Source organism: Vicia villosa, linkage group LG5, assembly GCF_029867415.1.
Source record: "Vicia villosa cultivar HV-30 ecotype Madison, WI linkage group LG5, Vvil1.0, whole genome shotgun sequence".
Classification (NCBI taxonomy): domain Eukaryota; kingdom Viridiplantae; phylum Streptophyta; class Magnoliopsida; order Fabales; family Fabaceae; genus Vicia; species Vicia villosa.
The window spans coordinates 136,031,456-136,052,801 of record NC_081184.1 but is presented as its reverse complement, the minus strand read 5'-3'; the positions used below and the strand labels follow the sequence as shown (position 1 = coordinate 136,052,801).

The following is a 21,346-nucleotide window of genomic DNA, read 5'->3' as shown; positions in this document are numbered from 1 at the left end:
GTTACTTGATTTATTTCTCGGGTTTGGGGTTATTAGTATTTAATTAGAGTGCCCCCCCTTGAAAACCTCATGTTTTGTGGTTAATGATCACCCTAGAGGTACCCTGCCTAGTAAGAGAGTTATGTGGGAAGAAATTTTTAAGCATATAAAAAGGACGGTTGGCAGATTAGATTTTGTGTGTTCTTGGAGATTTTATTTTGGTTAGTTTCACTTCTAAGAGGATTGGTGCTCATGGTTTGCACCCTCTTGTTGCGGTGATCGATAGTCTGGGGTTTCCTCTTAGATGAATCTTATCGATCTTCCCCTTTTAGGTTGGATGTTTACCTAGTTTCAACCAAATGGGGGTGCTTCTAGTAGATTTGATAGGATCCTTGTGTCAGATGCCTAGTGTGAAAGGTGGGCTAAACTGTCTTAGTGGATACTTCCTAAAGATGTATATGATCACTAACCTATTAGATTTTGCTATACCAATCAGTTATTTTCTGCTCGGTTCCTTTCCTCAAAGATTGATCTGAAGGTCTTTCAGTGAGATGGAAATAAGATTCATGGTTCCGATGTGTTCAATTTCTCTTTCTTTAAGAGATTTTGGAATCTCTTTAGGGTTGATTTAGGTATCATGTTTAATGAATTCCATTCTTTAGATACTCTCCTCATTTTCTTCTCATCATATTTTTTCACCCTTACCCAAAAAGTTGACTTTCCCTCTAGCTTGGGGAATTTTAGGCCTAAATCTTTAGTAAGCTCTCTTTAAAAGCTAGTGGCAAAAGTTTTGGCCTCTAGGGTAGTTAAGGTTATGGATAAGTTAGTCTCTCCAAACTAATCTGATTTCCTAAAATGTGGATTTTGAAAAGGCGTATGATTATGTTAGTTGGTTTTTTTACTACATGCTTTCGAGGTTTGGTTTTAATGATAAATGGAGTGCTTGGATGCGTGCTTGTGTTTTTTATAAGAATTTAGCTATCTTAGTTAATGATTGTCCGACTTAGGAGATTAATATTCATATGGATTTGAAGTAAGGAGGTTTGTTATCCCTTTCATCTTCCTACTTTGTTGTCATCATCGAGGGGTGATATTAATTCTAAGAAGATGTTCACTATAGCTTTGGACAAAGTGTGCTCTCCTATCTTAGAAAGAGGTATTGGTCTTAGGAGCCTTTCAAATTTAACTTGGCCTCTAACTTTAAGTTGACTTGGGACCTTTTTCACTTTCAATGGGCTTGCTTCTTAAGACTCAAAGTTTGGAGATCTAGAAGAGCTATCACACATCACATATTTTCCTCCACTTGGAGTAGTGCCAAAAATAAAGTGAAGACCTCCTTGCTAACTCACTTTAGTTACTTGGCGATAGGTATACCATCAAGTTTTGGACTAATAACTGGTGTGGCCTTCCTCTTGTTGAGATATTTCATCCCTCTTCTCTTGAGTATCAAGCTAAAGTTCAAGACTATATCCCTAATGGTAGATGGAACTTTACCACTAATGTTCAACAAAAACACCCTAAGCTCTTGCAAATCATATCTCTCATCATAATTTCTATTGAAGCTCCTCATGATAGCTTAATCTGGAAGCATGCATATTTTGGAATTTTTTCTCTCAAGGATTCCTTTTTTCACATTTCTCCCCCTACTCAACAATTTGTTTAGACCAAATCTATTTGGAACCGTTCTATCCTCATAATAGATCCTTATTGATGACAATCTAAGGTCTCGTGGTTGCCACATTCCATCTATATGAAATTTGTGTTTGGCCTCTAAGGAGCCTTCTCCTCATATGTTCTTTAAGTATCCTATTTTAGGGAATTTTTGGTCATGGCTTGGTTCGCTCATTAGAATCAACATACCTCTTCTGAACATCTCTCAAGTTTTGGACCTTTGCAATAGAGGTTGGGAACCCCAATACAAGGTGGCTGTGTATGCAACTTACATAAACATCCTTAATGTTATTTGGTTCTCTAGAAACCAAGCTTGATTCAATGATGCAAGTCTTATTTGGTTCTCTAGAAACCAAGCTTGATTCAATGATGCAAGTCTTAACATCAGGAGAGCAAAAACTTGGGTCATTTCTGGCACTGTTCTATCGGGAAATGCTACCAACAAGGCCTCTGTTTTGCAATGATTGAATTCCAATTCCTCAAGTATTTTGGTATCAATTTTAATCATCCCAAGCCCTTAAAAATTATTGAAGTTATTTGCCTCCTAATGCTGGTGGGGTTAAATGCAATAATGATGAGGTGACTTTAGGATGCCCTGGTCTAGCTGCTCGTGTTGGGGTTTTTCAGAGATATGAATGCCATTTTACTTGGTGCTTTGTTGAAGCTGTATAACGGTAAGCAACAAAATATTTGGAAATATTTATCCAGAAATTATCGTGTCCACATAGATGGTTGTAGAATGCCATTCAACGGCTTCTATGGTTTCGAGCTCGGGTTTGAATGAAGAAAAATATAAAAACGGAAAAGTAATTATTAACACAAAAAGAATTCATTCTTCGGAAAGATAAGATTTATCAAGCATTGCATACAATCTACTTTTCACAAACTTAAACTTATCGACCAGTTATACTCAATCTACAATACTGATCTATGTTATCACGTATCTCTCACATCAGTGTCCAAATCACAACCAAGGTTATCTCTAATCCAAAGTCACGAGAACATCCATATTCTCGCGTCGACGATCTCTCGCGCGCCACTCAAACACGAAAGCATTAAGAACAAATACTCAAGTGGTTGTCAGCTCTAAATCTATCTATAGAGTTCAGAAACTAACATATATTCATCCTAGATAAGGATTCAAGAAGTTTATCTCTAAAGCAACCCAAATCCCGAACATAAAGCAAAAATTTAAGACAACAATCAACACAGATTTATAAAGCAAGTTTTATATAACACCATGGGCGACAAATATACATGAGTTCAAAGTAAATACACACATAAAACCCAACTATAATATAAAACACAAAGATGAAGAGAAATGAACTGAAAATCTCCCAGTTTGTTAGCTTCGATTGATGAGCAACCTACCTCAAATCATCCAAATGCAAGCTCCATAGTTGTTTTCTAACCTAATCTAACCTAAAAATGATAGTTTGATGAGTTGGGAACAAATACCCTTAAACATAACCTTAAAAATGTGATTTTTGCCCCTTTTAACGAGCTGTTGTCTCTGGCAATAGCTCGCTAAGCGAGTAGCAGAAAAAATAAATTTTGTTTTTGCCATAACTTGAGAACCGTAACTCCGAATTGCGTCCGGTTCGAAGCGTTGGAAAGCTTATTCAATGTTTTATCTAACAATGACTAAATAGAAACCAAATTGATGATTTTTCTCATCCTTATTTTGAGCCTATGGAAGTGCGCTTGAAGGTGGCTAAGCGAGCTTCCGCATGATTTTCATTTTATTGCTCCAAAACTGCGAAATTGAAGTCGTGCCTTCGACACTTTATTCCTCGAGACTCTAATATCCATAAATACATATAAAACAAAGAAAAAATATCAAACGATACACAAAACAAATAAAAACTCAAGCATACGAATATTTACACAAAAGTTGGGATTTTATTACAAAAACCAAAAGAATAGAATCGATAAGTGTCACAATTATATACTCAAAGTAACGATATTTTGGCACTTATCATGCTTTCACTTGAAATCATGGTCAAGATAAGCCATTTAATTCTAAGATCAATGTCATCATGCTCGCCATTGAGATTGGTCAATTTAAGAGCTGGCAAAACCACTAGATCAAAACTGACTCTAAGTTATGCACTTTTTCCTTCAACTCTTCTCATCTGGTTCCTTGGCAAATTCAATCAAGATTTATCATTTGCACAGTTCTTGTAAGCATGAAAGTTATTATCACTCACATTTTTAGGGAAGGCAATAGCTTGGCAGACAAGTTAGTTAATATTGGTTTGCCTTCTTCAGCTTTTCTTGGCACAATTCCATTCCTCCTCAAGCTTAGGCTTTATATGTTCACAACAGGCTAGGATTCCCATGCTTTAAATTTTCCATCCCTTAATGGCTTTTCTTTGAGCATCTTTTGTACCTTTCTTCTTTTTATATATATTAGCGTTGCTTTTGCACCCCAATAGTTTCATAAAATAAACGAATCACATCCTTCATACTTGCAATTTGATTTGTCTTATCCCAAGACTTAGTTCATCAAGAACATAAAAAGAGGTATAGTTTGTGGTTGAAATAGAATCTTGAGATGAGTTGAGATGGTTTTGAGTTATGTTTCTATTCTAAAAGGGGTTACTTTGAATGTTTTTGTACTTGTGTTAGAAGATTGAAAAGCGTCATTATTGGATTTAGAAGTGTTGCTATAAAGGGAAGATTAAGTGGCTTTGCTGTAAAAAATGAATGAAAAAATGGAGGAAAGTTGAGATTGTTAGTTTTGGTGGTGAAGATGTTAGTGAACCAAGAAGAAGCATTTGGAGAAGAATAGAAAAAGAGTGAAAGAAACAAATATAATCATAAAACATAAACAAAATCTATGGTTTTTTGGGTTGAAAATAGAAAAATTCTATTGGTGTTCGAGTTCAGAACATGTTTAGTGGATTTATTCATGAGCCCGTTAATCCGTTTCAACCCACCCATTTCCCTTTTTTTTTTTTTTATTATTTCAGGCATTTTGTGTCACGTTTTGTCCACCCCTAGTAATGGGGAATGGCTTGGGTGACTTTACTGTTTCATAACTTTGGTAACTTTACTTTATAAAATAAATGAATGAATTATTAATAAATATTATATTGATGTGAAAAAATGAAATGTGTACTAAAGTTATCAAAGTTATGAAAATGCAAAGTCACTGAAACCTTGTCCCTAGTAATGAGACACAAACCTAAAAAATAAAATAAAAAACTTTATGACTACAGAGTATTAGTGTGCCTAGAATCTAACCAAACTTATGGAGTTGAAATGTTTGTTACTTATGAAATCAATTCAAGACATTTCATAATGGCTAGATGTATTTGAATTATTTATATCAGAATTTATATATTGAAATAAATTTTTGAGATTGTTTAAAAACAATTAAGAAAACAATTTTATATATCCTTTTTAGTTTAATTTCATAAATTTTCTTGATATCTTATAAAATGATTTATAAACCAAAAATAAATTATTTTATTATTTACCATAAATAATTTGTGTAAATATAAATAAATATTTTTGTTAAAAGGGTTGAGAATGTTTTTGTCCTTATAAATATCTCAAATTTTATTTTTAGTCCCTATTAAAAAAAATGACATATTTTGGTCCCACAAAATTATTATGCACATAGTTTTAGTCCTTACTGTTAAACCGATTATTATTTTTGAATGATTATCTTACAGACATGTTTAGAACGTTGTAAAAAATTCTTCGAAAAAGAAGGAATTCAAAATTTGATTTCTACATTACTTTTATCATTATATTTTGAAATTTAAAAAATTCATATTTAATTATTCTCATTTTAAAAAATTCTATAATTTGGTAAAGAAATATTTTATAATATTCTAAACACATATGAAAAAAATTATTTAAAAATTTAAAAATTTAAAAGTAATTAAATAGTTTTCAAAATTTTAAAAAATAGCAGAGAATAAAATTGCATGCATACAAATTTTATAGGACTAAAATATATCATTTTTTTAATAGGGACTAAAAATGAAATTTGAGATATTTATAGAGACCAAAAACATACTTAACCTTGTTAAAATTAAAAATTTAAACCACAGCTTGCAAATATTTAGTTAAGCTATGTTGAAGCGGTAAAGCGGTAAGCAACAAAAGATTTGGAAATATTTATCCGGGAATTTATCGTGTCCACAGAGATTAGTGCTACTGAACTGTCGTTCGACGGATTCTTAGTTATGAGTTTGGTTTTGAATGAATTTAAATATGAAATGAAAAAGTAAATATCAACACAAAAAGAATACATTCTTCAAATAGAAGAAACTATCAAGTATTGCATATAATCTACTCTTCACAAACTTAAACTTATCGACCAGTTGCACTCAGTCTACTATACTCCTTAAACCATTCACGTGTTGCCCGTTGTCGGCATTCGTGTCCAAACACCTCCACGAGTTCTATTGTATGCTTAGTTGACGATTTCTCCACCAATCAAAGATACGGTAGCTTACCGTGTTAAATTAAAATATTGCTCAATCCACGATCTCTCCACCAATCAAACAACCCGGTAGCATTACGAACCAACACAAAGTGAACATTAACTCTTCATCTATCTCTACAATCAAGAAGCTAATGATTATCTCTCCTAATCAAGATTTGTGAGGTCTATCTCTACAACAACACAAACCCCTAACATCAAGATGCAAAACAACCCACCAAACATAACCCAAACATCAAGATGTAAAAAATCAGGAAAAACAACAAGTTTATATTGTAAAGCAACTTTATACAACGCCATGGGCGACAAATATACATGAGATCAAAGTATATATATACAAAACCCACAAATGAAACCACAAAGAGAAGAAAAGAAGAAAACTCAAAAATCTCATGGTTTGTCGGCTCCGATTGATGAAGGATTCAACCCCGGATCATCCATTTGACAGCTCCAATGTGTTTTCTAGCATCTTTCCACTCAAAAATGGTTGTGATGACTTTGGGAACAAATACCCCAAAGCATAACCCTAAAAAATGTGATTTTTCCCTATTTAATGACTTTCCAAACCGCCCAGACCGCGCTTAGCGCGGTCAAGCCCGCTTAGCCCGCTCAACAGAAAATTGAAATCTTGTTTTGGCCATATCTTGAGAACCGTAACTCCGATTTGCGCCCGGTTCGAAGCGTTGGAAAGCTTATTTCATGCTCTATCTAACAATGACAACATATCAACCAAATTGGTGATTTATTATTATTTGGTTTTGAGCTTTATTTGCCGAATGAATTGATTCCGCCGCTCAAAATCGCGCGTTTGAAGCCGTGTCTTCGCCACGTTATTGCTCATGCTCCAAATACGCCTCAATACCTACAAAATGAATAGAAAACTATCAAAAAGTATAAAAGTATATGAAGATACATCTATTCACAAAGTATACGTATTTATACACAAAACGGGGTATTATTCGAACGGTATTAACAAAAAATATCGATAAGTGTCACTATTTACAAACACAAAATAACTACATTTTGACACTTAACAGCTATCACGTATCAATTGAGATATCCCACCTGTTGGGTGCAAGTGTGAGTGGTTAAAGTTCCACATCGCTTATGAATGGATGGAATGTTAGATTTATAAGAGAGATGACCAATTTACCTAACACCTTAAAATTTTGGATGGAGATGTGACATTTTCTCTCCTGTGGTCCTGAAGTATTGGTTCTGTTGGTGCTCACGACTTCCTCGGACTCACCAACTCAGATATCAAAATCGTGGTTCGGTTTGGTGGGGGAGCTCCCGACTTCCTCGGACTCCCCAACTCTGATATCAAAATCGTGGTTCGGTTTGGTGGGGGAGCTCCCGACTTTCTCGGACTCCCCTACTCATATATCAGAACCGTTGTTCGGTTTGGTGGGGGGAGCAGGAGCTTGACACTTTTGGACCTTGCTCCCCAAACTTTCCCAACAAGTGGTATCAGAGTCTGATTGACTCGGTGGGAGAGCGGAAGTGGATCCTAGTGTGGATCAAGGCTAGTGATGTGAGTGACTCACACTTGTGGGAGAGACGACGCTCCCTACATTTTCCCAACGGTAATATCAGAGCCGTGATTCAGCTTGGTGGGGGAGCAAGAGCTGGATCCGGTGTTGAATTCCGGGTGCAAGTGTGAGTGGTTAAAGTCCCACATCGCATATGAATGAGTAAATTGTTTGATTTATAAGAGAGACACATTTACCTAACACATTAAAATTTTGGATAAAGATTAGAGATGTGAAATTTCTCTCTTGTGATTCATCCTCGGACTACCATCCACCCTATCTAATTAATTAATTATTAATTAATGCAGTAGTCATTTTCATCGCATCTGATTAAGCATAGACACATATAATCAATGGAGAGTTCATTTTATCTCAAATTCTCCACCCACGTACAGCATGTATCATAAAAATAATCATCATAAATGTGAAACATGCTTTAGCATTTTAGCTTATGAAGAATCTAAACTATTCACTCCATGTCCTTGTAATGATAATTGAGCCATTTTTGACTCTACCTTAATTATTGTTGGAAGAAAACCATACCATAAACATGTGCAATATTTTGCAACGTTGATATATTGGAAGAAACTCAATAAATACACAAGTTCAGAGCCACAAAACACAACCTTCCAACATTTCTTCAAAAGCCACCTTTGTTTCATGGCTTTGATACAAACTGAGCTACCCCTCAATGAAAACGATTCTCAAGACATGCTCATATACCAAATTCTTAACGAGGCCAATGAACTCAGCAACACAATGGTTCAACAAATGCACCAAAATGGCCTAGAGCAGATGAAGGACATTAAAAAGAAGAAGTACAGAGGCGTAAGGCGTCGACCGTGGGGGAAATATGCGGCCGAGATTCGTGACTCGGCGCGAAATGGAGCTAGGATATGGCTCGGTACATTCCAAACAGCTGAAGAAGCTGCAATTGCTTATGATAAAGCTGCTTTTAGAATGAGGGGTTCTAAGGCTTTGTTGAATTTCCCACATGAGTTTTCTGCTTCTCTGCAATGGAGTTCGACTTCTAAGCACGGTTTGAGCTCAGAGAAAATCAACAATAAGAACTCTGAGTCAAGTACTAGCAACTCTTGTTCAATTTAAAGCTTTGTATATCATATAACTGCTTTTGTATGTGCATGCATGTTTGTGAAGAAATGTGAAATAATAGACTAAAAGTACAAAATGTGAAGCTGAGCCATATATTATATGCTACCGTAAATAGTGCTTGGAGCTTGAATATGTATATAGCTTCATCATATGATAGTCACTCACAATTGGATTCTAGAGATTGATAGTTCAATGGATCTGGACTAATGACTAAAGAAGTTGGAAAGATTGGAGTTTGAACCTAGTAAAAGAGAAAATTGTAATATATATTAATATTTTATCTATTACATAAGAAAGAAAAAAAAGAGTCGAACTTAAAAAGTTATGCGGATACATCACTTCGGGGATAGACTAAGATGCAAATCCAAACCGAAACCATCATCAAAGTTGGATTATATTTAAGATTGTAATGGAATGTATGGGCTTATTTTGGTTGAATTATGTTTTAATGTGTAGAATAAAGTTTTAAGATTGCAATGGTATTGTACGTGCTTAGTTTGATATTTAGTGTAGTGAATGAGTTTAAATTTAAAACTCTGCATATTTTGTTAAAGCATTTTATAAGTGTATTAGTATATGCGTTTTGTTCTGTTCCGGAAAAAAAATAGATGTTTTAATTTCGTAAAGGAATTAGAAATGAAGATTGTTGAATAAGTGTTGATCTTGAACGGTGACTCTGATCTTCTTTACGGGGGTGTTGGGTGAACCTGTATGGTTAGCATTCCAACGCTCAAGTCAAATCAAGATTCAAGATGACTATAGTGAATTTGGAGATCATAGATTGTTTACCTTCTGATAGCATGTGAATTGTTTTTATATTTTGGGTCGAGTAGAGTGGGCTTGAGATGGACTGAGCTTTAGTCAATTGAGACTTTGGCAGATCCAAAACAACACCCCTCTGTCATATTCTAATTTTTACCCCTAAGATCCCTCTCTCTTTGTGTTTGCCTTGTGGAGATCACCAAACACCCTTTTTGTGTGCTTTCTTCTTGTTTGTGTATATTCTTTATATGTCACTAACTTTAATCCAAATACTAAAATATGTTTTGTATCTTTCATTTGATTTGCAAGATAGGGATATTGGATCAAGATATCAAGCATGGTTTCATCAGATAGGGTTTTGATTGCTCAAGCTAAAGAGATTGATCAATCATTGACTCTTAAAGGCTCATTCATCAAGGCTTGACCTATAATATTATGCATGGTATCTTCAAGTATCATTCAATATCAATTGATCACGAATTGTCCAAAGTTTGGTTGCTTACTTCTCAAGAAAAGTTCAAGGCTCATATGTTTATTTCCATGCCTTCTCCATCAAGTAACCTCAATCTTTGATCTCGTTCAATCAAAGTTTTATCAAAGAATCTATCATGGGAGGTTCATATGTGCATCAATGTACCTTGAATTGCAAGAAAAGATCAAAATATTCAAGTTTGATCAAGGTGGTTTAACCAAAAAGTCAACATTTCAAGTTCAAGATATCACAACTTACTCATTTTTTAAAACATTTTTTAGTTCTTCTTTGGGAAAATGACTTTTCTTGTCATCCTCTACAACTTCTCTTTACAAGTCAAGAGCCAATTTTGCTTGAAAGATCATCAAAAGTTTGAAAACATTAGAGGTCATTTGTGGACTTGGTGAAAGTTGACTTATAATTCAACTGAATTTTGTCTAACTTCCAAAGATTATAACTCCTTCAATATTCAACAATTTTTAGTGGTTCTTTTTGCAAAATTTCATTCTTGATGTCCTCTACAAGTTTACTTCAAGTATCAAAGGCCAATTATGTTTGGAAGGCCATGAAAAGTTGGATGACATTATAGGTCATTTTGGAATTAGAATTATTTTGACTTGTAATTACAGGTCATGGTACCAACTTCACATTGCCATAACTTTTTGCTCAAGCATCCTAATCAATATTTTCTTTTCACGTTGTACTCTTTGTTATGATGTAAGCATTTTACAAAAGAAATGTGCAATAAAGGTCAAGTGTACGAGATTTCACATAGGTTTAGAAATGCCTCTATGAAACTGAATTTTTTACTTGGTCAGAATTTACAAATTACAAATTACTCCAATTCAAGCCAAAGTTTGCACGTGTTTAGGACCTGAGAATGTTTAGTGATTGCTAAAGATAAAAAAGACCCAAAATGTGAAGGTTTTGCTTGGGTTTTGAGTGACTTCATTCACAAGGATGATCACACTTTGCTTGCTCGCAATTTCACACGGATTTGCATCATTTTCACACGTATGAAACTCTCCCACCTCAGCTATAAATAGAAGAAGCTATTGCCTTAATTCTCAAGCTTTGACAACCCATCAAACCCTTGCTTGAACTTCAAATTTTCACCAATTTTTTTTGAGATCGTATTCCATTTTTTGACACTTTCAAAGCTACCTCTTGATTCCTTAAGCTTCACCGTCACTCTCTGAAGCTTATGCAACAATTCTCAAGCCTTGAGAGCCTCTGAATTGCTCTAACCAAGTCACCAGTTTAGCTACTCTGATTACCATTTGGACAAGGTAGCTAGAGGCATCATTTTGACTAAAGCTCGATGTCATTATGTAGCTATTGGTTCCCTGATCCATTCCGCTAACTTACCTTGCATTGATCCTTCGTGTTCATCATTTAATTTTATTTTTCATTCTTGTGTTTTCACTGTGTTTTCTCCAAAATTCTCTTCACATAATTTATATAAATTTTAATGGATTTTTTGAGTTCGCAACAATGAAACGATTCTAACGGCATAGGCTCATAACCTGAAGTTACAAAGTGTCAAACTCTGATGAGCAAATCACCGGAGAAGATGACTAGAGCTATTTTAAATTGAATTTGATGTGTTTTTTGAAATAATTTGCATGATGTGCTATAGCCTTAGATCCCTTGAATCTGCCACGTCAATTCATAAAACCTTGATCCAATGCATATGTTTTTTTTTAATTTATTTTCTTTTTTATTTATTTATTTTAATTTTATTTTGTTTTAGAAAATTGATTTTAGTTCACTTTTAACTCAAAAAATTATGAAATAATTCAAAAAAATATTTTATCTCATTTTACACCCTATGTAATTTTTTGAGGTTTTTATTTTTATTTTTTCTATTTTATTTTATTTTTCTCATATTTGACTTGTTTTTATTAGTTTAAAAATAGTTTTCTGATTCTAAAAATATCCAAAATCTTTCTAAATATGCTTTGCATAATTTCTTGTTTTTCTATGTTTTTATTTATCATTTACTTTAAAATTTAATATTACTTTACTATTTTCATTTTTTCCATTTTAAAAAATCATTTAAAAATCCTTTTCATGCATTTTCTTTTGTTTGATTGTTGGTTGCCTTGGATTATGATCTCTTTGATCATAGATCTCATTAGTATCAATGGACTTTAGGTATTGTTTTCGTTTATAACCTTAATCCACCAAGAAAGGTGATTGATCTTAATGATGACTTGATCAATGTTGTGATCCCATTTGGTTTTCTCTATCCATCTTCATCTCTTTCTTCTTATTTTTATTTTTATCACAAGTGGATGATTAGTAGTCAATCTTGTTCATGAAGTTTGGAATTATGATTGATGAACTTTCATCATTTCAAATCTACCTTCCATTGATCATTGGATCACTTGAGGTACTTTGGATTGATGATAAGTTTGTCCTAAGTCATCATGAAGAATGATTGAAGTAATGGACCAATCTCCTTGCCTTTTGTGCTTGATCACTCTTTGGTTTTTACTCGTGTTACTTGTTTTAGGAGAGTGATCTTTATCATTTCTCTAACAAGTATGATACATAAATTGTTATTGATTGACCTCATAGTTTCCACTTCTATATAACTACATCTACGATTGCTTAACCTAGCGCTAAATTGTCCCGAAATGGTTGATTAACCATAATTACTAACATTAACATTAATGCCATTTAATTTCTTGCCATTTAAATTCTTGCAATTTACTTTTATGCAATTTATCATTTAGAATTACATTTTCATTTATTTGTTTATGTTTATGTCATTTATCTTTATGCCTTTTCCTTTTGCCCCTTGGGCATTTATTTATTTTTCTTTTAAAAGACATTAATAAAGGCAAAACCCTAAAAAACTTCTCAATTGGACTATGGTTACTATCCTTTACTATGGAGATTTGGACTTTTGAACTTATGATAGATCATTTGCTTTGGACTTTCATCCGAGACCTAAGATTTATCTGGACCATTCATCTGAGCCTGAGACTTTTAGTGGAGATCTTAAGAGATTCATCTGATACTTTGGGTTTTATCTGTCTGTTTTTGTGTTTTTATCTGATGCAAGGATTGTTAACTGTGACTTTGAGATTTCCTCTTATGCATGAGAATTTTAATACTTCATAATGAGACACTTGAGATTTCATCTGATACATGTGGCTTAGCTTGATACTTTAAATTTGTTTGATGTTCCAAGATTCATCTGATGCTTTGGGTTTATCTGACGCAATTTGACTTTCATCTGCTTATGGTTGGTTTTCCCTAATGCTTAATCCAAAGGAAAGGGAATGTTTATTTTGACTTATTGTCAAATGCTTGCTTCTTGCTTGGTTAGATATTTCTATTCCTTAGCTTTTACTTTATGCTTTAGGATAATCCCTTCATCTCTTACTCATCTTCTTCAATTTTCAAAATCTTATCCTTTTTTTTTTTTCAAAAACCTTCTTTTTTTTCAAACTAAAAACCTTTTTCTATAAACCTTGACTTTGTCAAGTGATTGTAAAAACTTTTTTCTTAATAAATGCTTCAAAACACTTAAGCATATCAAAATCCTTTCAAAAATCATAAAAAACATCAAAACCACATTCAAATCTTTTTCACTTGGCTTTTCTTTTTAAAATATTTTCTCAAAGATTAGATATTAGTCTTGTTTTAGAAGTGCTTGCAAACCATCTTAATTTTACAAACATGCAAAATGTAGACATTTTCCACTAATATGTTGAGATAAGCTACGTTGACTTAGTCCAAGCTGTAAATTATCCATACTCATGATGATGAAAATGCTCATTTTCCCATAATTTTAGAGAGTATGTTGTGTTTTCTACTCAGATAACCCAAGATCTTCACTGGGGGCGACTTAACCCAAGACCTCCCTTGAGGGCGATGTAACCCAAGACACTCCAGCTCAGGTTCGGGGGGTGGCCTGGACAGTCCCCTTCATGGGTTTCTTTCCAGCATCTTCCGACAATTTCCTTCCCGAAATGTTTTTGCTTTTCTTCATGAAATGACGAGGAGTCTGATTATCACCCGAGGAAGCTAGGGTTTGCTGATGGACATCCTCGAAGCCGATTTTCCTCTTCTTCAGAATATTTGGAATCCGAATACGAATTCCCTTCGGCTCTCTTTTCTCTACGCCCTGATCTCCTCTTAGAGCCACCGCCTTCTCCAATAGCGACCTCTACTCCTTGATGTTCATGTGTGACATCCTCTCTGCAAAAGAAAATAAGAGATCAACATTATATCTGTAATAGCGCACAAACAATCAAAATAAAATTTTCAATAATCAACTCTCCTTACCCATAAAACACCAGAGTCTAACCGGGTCTTCCTCACTGTCCCAAATATCCAGGACCATCATCACCCCAAAGGAACAAAAAGCCTCAACAACCTCCCACTCAAGGTGGCTCAATTGGTCGGGTTCAAAGCCCCTAACCAGGACAGGATCTACCATCCAATAAAAGGAACCCTCCTAGAGTCGTCTTCCTTATACAGGACCCTACAACAGTTATCGCCACCCCTCACTCGACATAAGTTATCTTTAAAATTTTTAAAATTCGAAGAATGCACTTGGAAAATAGCCCGCCCAGGCAAGTCAGCCAGCGAGATCCAACCTTTACGCCCCACGCCTTTCGACTCATAAGAAGAGAAGAAAACTCCTAATGTAGGCTCCACACCCAAGGCACCGCAGATAACCTCGAACGGATCTCACGAACCCCCCGCTATCCGATAGAAGTTGGGTAGGAGCAATGCAACATTTAGTGCGGTCAACAGGTCAGCTTCAAAATCAGTAAAGGGGATACCTACCCCAAGTGTCCCCAACATACACTCATAACAATAAAATACTACAGGGAAGACCCCAGAGGGCGGCAAACACAAATCTTCTCACCAGGGACGCAAGGTTCCAATATGACGTCACTTTCATGCCGGTGTAGGAAATGTCGCGCCTCTCCCTAAAATTCTCTATAGGTCTCATACTTTGCCACTGAGAATCATTGACCCCGACTGAGGGATCAAAAGCTGAGCAAGGAACCTCCATGGTGATCTCGGTCGAACCTAAAGAAGAGGACGATGAGTCAGAATCAGAGAGTAAGTCGCAATCGACAAAATCACCATAGAGCTCCTCGTTGATAAAATCCCAATCAACGGGAATTTCGTGAGGCAATCGCATTACCAATCTCGTCACACTCATGAATAACGACTATTATTGTAAAGCAGAACAAAATGGGAAAACAAGAATAGTGGGAGGATAGGAAATATTACCTGACCACACGAAGAAAGGAACGACAGAAAAATAAGTAAAAAATATCTTGAGACGTTCGGAAGCAAGGACGGTTAAGAAGAAGAAAATAGTGAATAGATGGATTTATATAGCGTTGGAACCATGCACGAGACCCTACCCTTAGATTGAATAGGGGTAATGATAACCGACACCCTCCATAAAAAGTAATCATGAGGGTAAGGCAAAAAATCTTATAGGGGTAATGATGAACATTTATTATCTATGATTGCACATGATTTCATGAAAACCAAATATCCAATACAATGACTAGAATTTAATCCTCTTATCTTCTATTTTAAAAATGCGCCTACTTGATACATCTTTTAGCTAGGGAGCCTGGACTAAAATTTTACACCCTGTTTTTACTAAATTTACACCTCATTTCTACTAATTTTTCCCTTGATTTTGTCCAAAAATTTCACACCCTATTTTTATTAATTTTGCCCTTAATTTTGTCTAAAAGTTATTAATTTTACCTCTGATGTTGTCTAAAAATCAATTATTATGTGGAGAGTGTATAACGAAAAGAGAGGTTAAGCCCGGGCGCGTGCCCGAACTCTATGAATTGTAGATCCACCCATGATTCATTATGACTTGGGATTCAAAATAAATTTTGAAAAGAATGATGTACAGTTCAGAGTAGTTGAGAGTTAGTTAGATATGTTTTGTCTCATCTTTGATCATTGATTTGGAAATTAAGGCTTCACAACTCTCTCTTTAGTTTATCCATGTGCTTGTATGTTTTTGATAAGAGAAAGATGGACATGAAATTAATTTTAAGGCACTTTTTTTTAAATTCATATCAATCATGTCGATAAGATTACAACAAGAATAATAATAAGCATTCAGCTTCAACATTTTAAATGATTTTTAAGTGGTGGTTGGGCCACTCATGATTGCAGATTGTTAACACAAACCTAAGAGTGTTTATAGTCAAGCTACTCCTAATTAAAATTATAAAGTGTTCCTAAAAAAAATAATTATAAAGTATAAACTTGATCTTAAAATTGATAATTGTACTAAATAGAGAGTTGTTCGTAAAATGTACTTTGAGATCCATTTTTTTTTTTAAATTAAACCACACATATAAATTTTCAGTTCTATTTATAACTAATATAATATATTAATATATTATTAATTTTAATTTTATAATAATATTTATCTTTAAAAAGTATTAATTTATAAATATCAACATATTTATATTAACATATAAATATAAATAAATATTGTTGTCAATCATTAAACTTTAAATTAAGAGATTACATTTATGTAAATAAATAAATAATATTTACTTATTTGACTTATTTTTAATTAATATTTTCAATTAAATGGTTCAAGATAAGCAAAAATATAGACAAAATCAATTATCAAAAAATTTCTTCATCTATTTTCCATGAAATCCTTTTGTTTGGTAAGCCAATAAGGTATTTCATCAAATGTATGTAAAAAAACACAAATAATTTTAGTTAATTGGTTAATAATTTCAAACACGCAATTTTTTTTTTTGATGGCAAACAAATTTATGACCTCTAGCAACATATTATCATCTTAAGAGTCAAGTCAAATACACAATAGCACAGAAGAAAACAAAAGACAAAAACACAAAAATTTATTTATTCAGTTGGATCATACTAATTTATTATAGAGAAAGCAGTTTTATGATTCACTTTATTTTTAAAAGTTATTATAAGATATTACAAAAGAGTTTTAAAAAAATAGTCACTCAAGTTTTTAATAACAAAATTTATTTTTTTACCTAAGTGTTAATCAATCTCTCAATTATATATATATATATATATATATATATATATATATATATATATATATATATATATATATATATATATATATATATATATATATATATATGAATCACACAAGTACAAAGTGTTTCGAAATATTTCACAATTCCCTTAAATACTTCAAAAGATTTCTCAAAATTCAATAACACAATCATAAGAATTTTTACTTTTGTCTCTCTAAATTCTCCTGGGGTCGAGTTATTGGATAAACATGATTTTTAGAAATGAAAATTCAATCAAAGCAGTTGAGTTTCAGATAAATCTGAACCCAACCTATCAAAGTTATTCAACTCAGTCAACCTATAAATTGTACCTCTAACAAATTTTGTGTTGTTTATATTTCCAAATGGAATTTTTATTATTGCAACTTGATGGAAGATTTTTTTTTATGAGAAAGAAATCTCATTAGAGAAACGAAGACGAAATAGACGCTAAGGGGTCCCCAACAGGAAGGCCCCCTATCCAGGTTCTAGACCCGTGCAGTTTACCCAACTTAACTAAGTTATGGGCATCAACATAATAATTTCTACTAATAAATAAATACAACAAATGACAAACTAAAACTCCTAAGCAAATCTCCACAGTCCGCAACAACTGGCTCAATAACAGCAAAATCCTGGATTTCATTAATACAATTCACCACCACTAGAGCATCTGAGTGAACCACGACCCTCTCCACCTTGAACCAAAGGCCCCATTGCAGGCAGCTAAAGAGATGACATTTTGCTGGTTTCAAAAGACACAACCAAAGGCCACAAAACCATCCTCAAAAACTCCTGTATCAATCTGCAAAATCTGCGTAACGGAGTGGCTCTTATATTGAAGTAAAAACTCCTTTTTTAGACTGGGGAGCATATTTGATTTATGTCTGACACATCACTCATAATTATATAAGAAAAATAAAATAAAAATAAAAAATTAGGTAATTCATTATTTAGCCCATAAATTTTTCTATTTATCCAAACCGACTTAATACTATTGTGAATGGTTATTTTAGCTTACACAAATCAGTGTATCCTATATAATTTGAATTCTAGTTTTGTCCAAATTCAAATCAAATCGGCTCATGTACACCCCTACCATTCATATTATAAGTCAATTTTAAAGAATGAATTAAGTCAAACTCTAATTGTAACACATTGTTGACCACTTATCTTATTATTTTATTAGTTATAAATTTATTTATAATATTTTAATGTTTGCCGAATTTCGTGTCTAGTTTAGAATAGTTGGACACCATCTAATGTGATTGTGTTCTTTAAACCGTTTTTGCAAAATAAAATCTCTTGAATGTGGATATATCATGGGAATATTTCTTGTATTTTATGTCAAAATTCGATAAAGTGGGCCAATCATCTATATTTAGGTGGTTATGGTGAGATTTATTGCTTCCTAGAGAAATTTGAATCTTGTTTGAGTTGTTGAGGTCTCTAGGGGTTATAACTATGGTTTCTCCATGTTCGACTAAGAATTTCCATTTTATGATGTAAACTCTTTGAAAATCCAAAAACGATTGAATATTTTCTAGTAAGACAATGTTACTAGAGAAGCTAGTGTATATGAATACCATCCCTTCTTGAAATGGTATATTCATAATACTTTTGTACCTTAGTTGAGTGGTAGATAGTGTTGGGTGCAAGTGTGAGTGGTTAAGGTTTTAGGTTGAGATGTGGCGTCTCCCTCTCTTGTGGTCCTAGAGCATTGGTCTCATTGATGTTCCCGACTCTCCCAGACTCTCCAACAGTGGTATCAGAGCTCTTAGTATGCTCTGTGGTTGCAGTTTTGTCTGATCTTCCACATCAAAAAGGAAGGGTAGTGTTGTGAAAGAGTTGTTGAGCTGCAGTCACAAGTTCCGTTGTGCAGTTTGGGCTAGAGAAATTGATGGAAGAATCGTTTTTGGCTTGTGGAAAACTCAAGTCAAAGATGTGTTGATACAATCAAGATTACACAAGGTGAATGATTATGTCGGTGGTTGAAGAGCTTCTGCTAACAAGGAAGTTGCACCATGAATTTTTAACCTAGTTTTTGACATGTGAAATTCTTGGAGTGGTTTAGCTTCAAGTGAAATTTATTCTTTATGAGAGAGTATATGATTGTCGGTGATGACAATGTGAAATTCTTGAAGTGGTTTATCTTCAAGTGAAATATATTCTTCATGAAAGAGTATGATAGTTTTTAAAACGATGACTGTCAGTGAAGATAATGTGAAAATTCTTGTAGTGCTCTGTAGCTTCAAGTGACTATACTTTTTATAGTGGAATATGATTGTCGGTGAAGACAATGAAAGTTAATGTATTATTTTTAATCAAGGTGGAATTTTTGGGGTTGATTGAAAATATACATGAAGAAATCTCACATCACTTAGTTTTATGAAGTAAGAGGGAGTCCAAGGCTATATATAGGATTATAGTTTTTCTAAGTTCCACATCTCTCAGTTTAGTGATGGAAGAGAGAATTCAATGCTATATATAGGATTCAAGTTCTTTGTTCCAAGATGTACCAGTCAAAAGCACTTTAAGCTTGTATTTTACTTTCTCTGTTCTCTTATACTCTTGTATTAGAGTGTTGTGAGATGTAGTTAAATATTTGTTTTGGAGGGTGTGGGTGTACTGGGGACCTGGGGTATTTGAGGGTATATGATGTGTTGTAACAATTTTTACATAGTGTTATTCTCTGGTTGTCCATTGACAACGACCGTGGTTTTTCTCTGGTTTTGGAGTTTCCACGTTAATATATTGGAGTTCCCAACAACTGAGAGCCGAACCACGACTCAGATACTAGTTGTTGGGAAAAATAAACCATTTACCTTACACCTTAAGGTTTTGGGTTGAGATGTGGCGCCCCCCTCTCTTGTGGTCCTGGAGCATTGTTCTCATTTGTGCTCCCAACTCTCCCCGACTCCTCAACAAATAGGTCATCATATTATTTTCCTGGATCAAACTCTTGAGATTGCTCTTCTAAGATCAAGGTGTTTTTCAATTGGAGGTTGATTTATTTGTATAATTTTTGACTTGGTGGGAGAACGGGAGGTGGATTTGGTGTTGGATCCTGTTATAGAATGTGGAGGACTCACACTTGTGGGGGAGGATGTTAGGTGCAAATATGAGTGATTAAAGTCTGCACATTGTCTATGAATGGGTGGAATGTTGAATTTATAAGAGAGAGAACCCATTCACCTATCACCTTAAGGTTTTGGGTTGAGATGTGGCGTCTCCCTCTCTTGTGGTCCTGGAACATTAGCCCCATTGTTGCTCCTGACTTTCTCGGACTTCTCAACAGTGGTATCAGAGTCGTGGTTTGGCTTGGTGGGAGAGCGGGAGCTGGATCCAGTGCTGGATCTTATTATAGGACGTGGAGGACTCACACTTGTGGTGGAGAATGTTGGGTGCAAGCGTGAGTGATTAAAGTTCCACGTTGCCTATGAATGGGTGGAATGTTGAATTTATAAGAGAGATGACTCATTTACCTAACACGTTAAGGTTTTGGGTTGAGATGTGGCGTCTCCCTCTCTTATGGTCCTGAGAGCATTACTCTCATTGGTGTTCCCGACTCTCCTAGACTCCCCAACAGATAGGTCATCATATTTTTTGCTTGGATCAAGCTCTTCGGATTGCTCTTCTAAGATCAAGGTGTTTTCGATTGGAGGTTGTTTTGTTTGTATAATTTTATTTTATTTCTTAATGTTAGCGAGTTTTGATTTTTCAGGTTTTGACGATAACCTTGTTCAATTTTCAGGTGTTTGGTGACTTGTATTTGATTTATGCACTATTTCTTACTTTTCTTTCTTTCTTTTTTAGAAGTTTGTCTTTTTACTGAATATATCCTCTTAAAAATTTTCTTTTTTAGAGAGTCGTTGTAATTTTTTTATAATTTTATTATTATTATTATTATTATTATTATTATTGATAAAAGATGTTATAAAAAAAACAATAAATAATAATATTTTAAAAAATATATTTATGGATAAAATACATTACATGTAAAAATGACGAAAGAGATAGTAACTATTAAGCATACACTTTGAGAAATTATATTCAATGTTGACTTAATTTCCTACTAAGTTTAAAACTTCCATCTGAGAATAAAGGATGGTTTTGATGACCCGCCTCTTGGTTCGTTGATCATAACTATGAATCCTAGCTGTTAATAAGGCCATCAAGGATGTGACGGTTGGCAATAAATAGGTTATGGTATACCTTCTCTGTGGGGTGTATTGAATCCCAAAATACATATTTTGATGGATTAGAGCATACATGTGAATTACGATTA

General features: G+C 34.0%; 2 protein-coding genes across 2 annotated transcripts in view; one reads left to right on the top strand and one right to left on the bottom strand.

Moving 5' to 3' along the window:
- Positions 1-8,093: 8,093 nt before the first annotated feature.
- On the top strand, positions 8,094-9,285 carry LOC131607449 (pathogenesis-related genes transcriptional activator PTI5-like). Its single transcript, XM_058879452.1, has one exon. The coding sequence runs from the start codon at positions 8,305-8,307 to the stop codon at positions 8,749-8,751; it is 447 nt and encodes a 148-aa protein (XP_058735435.1). The 5' UTR covers positions 8,094-8,304; the 3' UTR covers positions 8,752-9,285.
- Positions 9,286-21,058: 11,773 nt separating this feature from the next.
- LOC131607448 (GDSL esterase/lipase At5g45960) overlaps positions 21,059-21,346 on the bottom strand; it is a 1,962-nt gene continuing 1,674 nt past the window's right edge. The window contains exon 5 of the mRNA XM_058879451.1: positions 21,059-21,346. This exon is cut by the window's right edge and continues 61 nt beyond it. Coding sequence (XP_058735434.1) covers positions 21,214-21,346 — 133 coding nt within the window. The 3' untranslated portion in view covers positions 21,059-21,213.